This window comes from Otolemur garnettii, unplaced genomic scaffold (genome assembly GCF_000181295.1).
Source record: "Otolemur garnettii isolate 467f Iridium unplaced genomic scaffold, OtoGar3 scaffold00301, whole genome shotgun sequence".
NCBI lineage: Eukaryota > Metazoa > Chordata > Mammalia > Primates > Galagidae > Otolemur > Otolemur garnettii.
Window position 1 is genome coordinate 408,862 of NW_003852696.1, and position 523 is coordinate 409,384.

Sequence of the window (523 nt, forward strand, 5' to 3'; positions counted from 1 at the left end):
GTGAGGACTGAGTCTGGGAATAGCACCTGTGCAGAAAGTGAGGAGGGGGAACAGGAGAGGGGTCCAGGCCATGGTGACACCCCACAGCTCTGCCTCTGAGCCCACAGCACAGCTGGGCTCCCCAGGCTTGTCTTATTCCCTCTCAGGCCCTGTGGGGCAGTGTGTGTTTGGGGTTTATGCAAATTCCTGTCCCCTGGGCCTCCTCCTTGAGGGATGTCACTCAACCAGCTGTGGGGACAGCACAGGGACTAAGCAGCCAGGGTGGGCTCCAGGTTCCTCCATCTGCTTCTCAGACAACAAATCAGCCCTGGCCTCCAAGGCCTAAGATCACAGTCATCGTCCTGGGAAATGACCCCACGACTACTGGGGAGAAATGACCCCAACTGTCCTGTGTCCTTTCCATGAACTTGGCCATGGGGCTGAGCTGGAAGCAGCTGAGATGACAGATCATGCCCAAGCCAGCATAGGGGGGACCCTAGGGAACCATCTTCCTCCTTCTCCAACTGTCCCTGTGGCCCCGACT

At 58.1% G+C, this 523-nt stretch overlaps 1 gene segment (V, D, J or C); it reads right to left on the bottom strand.

The window, feature by feature from the left end:
* LOC100954374 overlaps positions 1-92 on the bottom strand; it is a 61,312-nt gene extending 61,220 nt beyond the window's left edge. Inside the window, 1 exon segment of the V gene segment in view lies at positions 27-92. Coding sequence covers positions 27-72 — 46 coding nt within the window.
* Between the last annotated feature and the right edge of the window lie 431 nt (positions 93-523).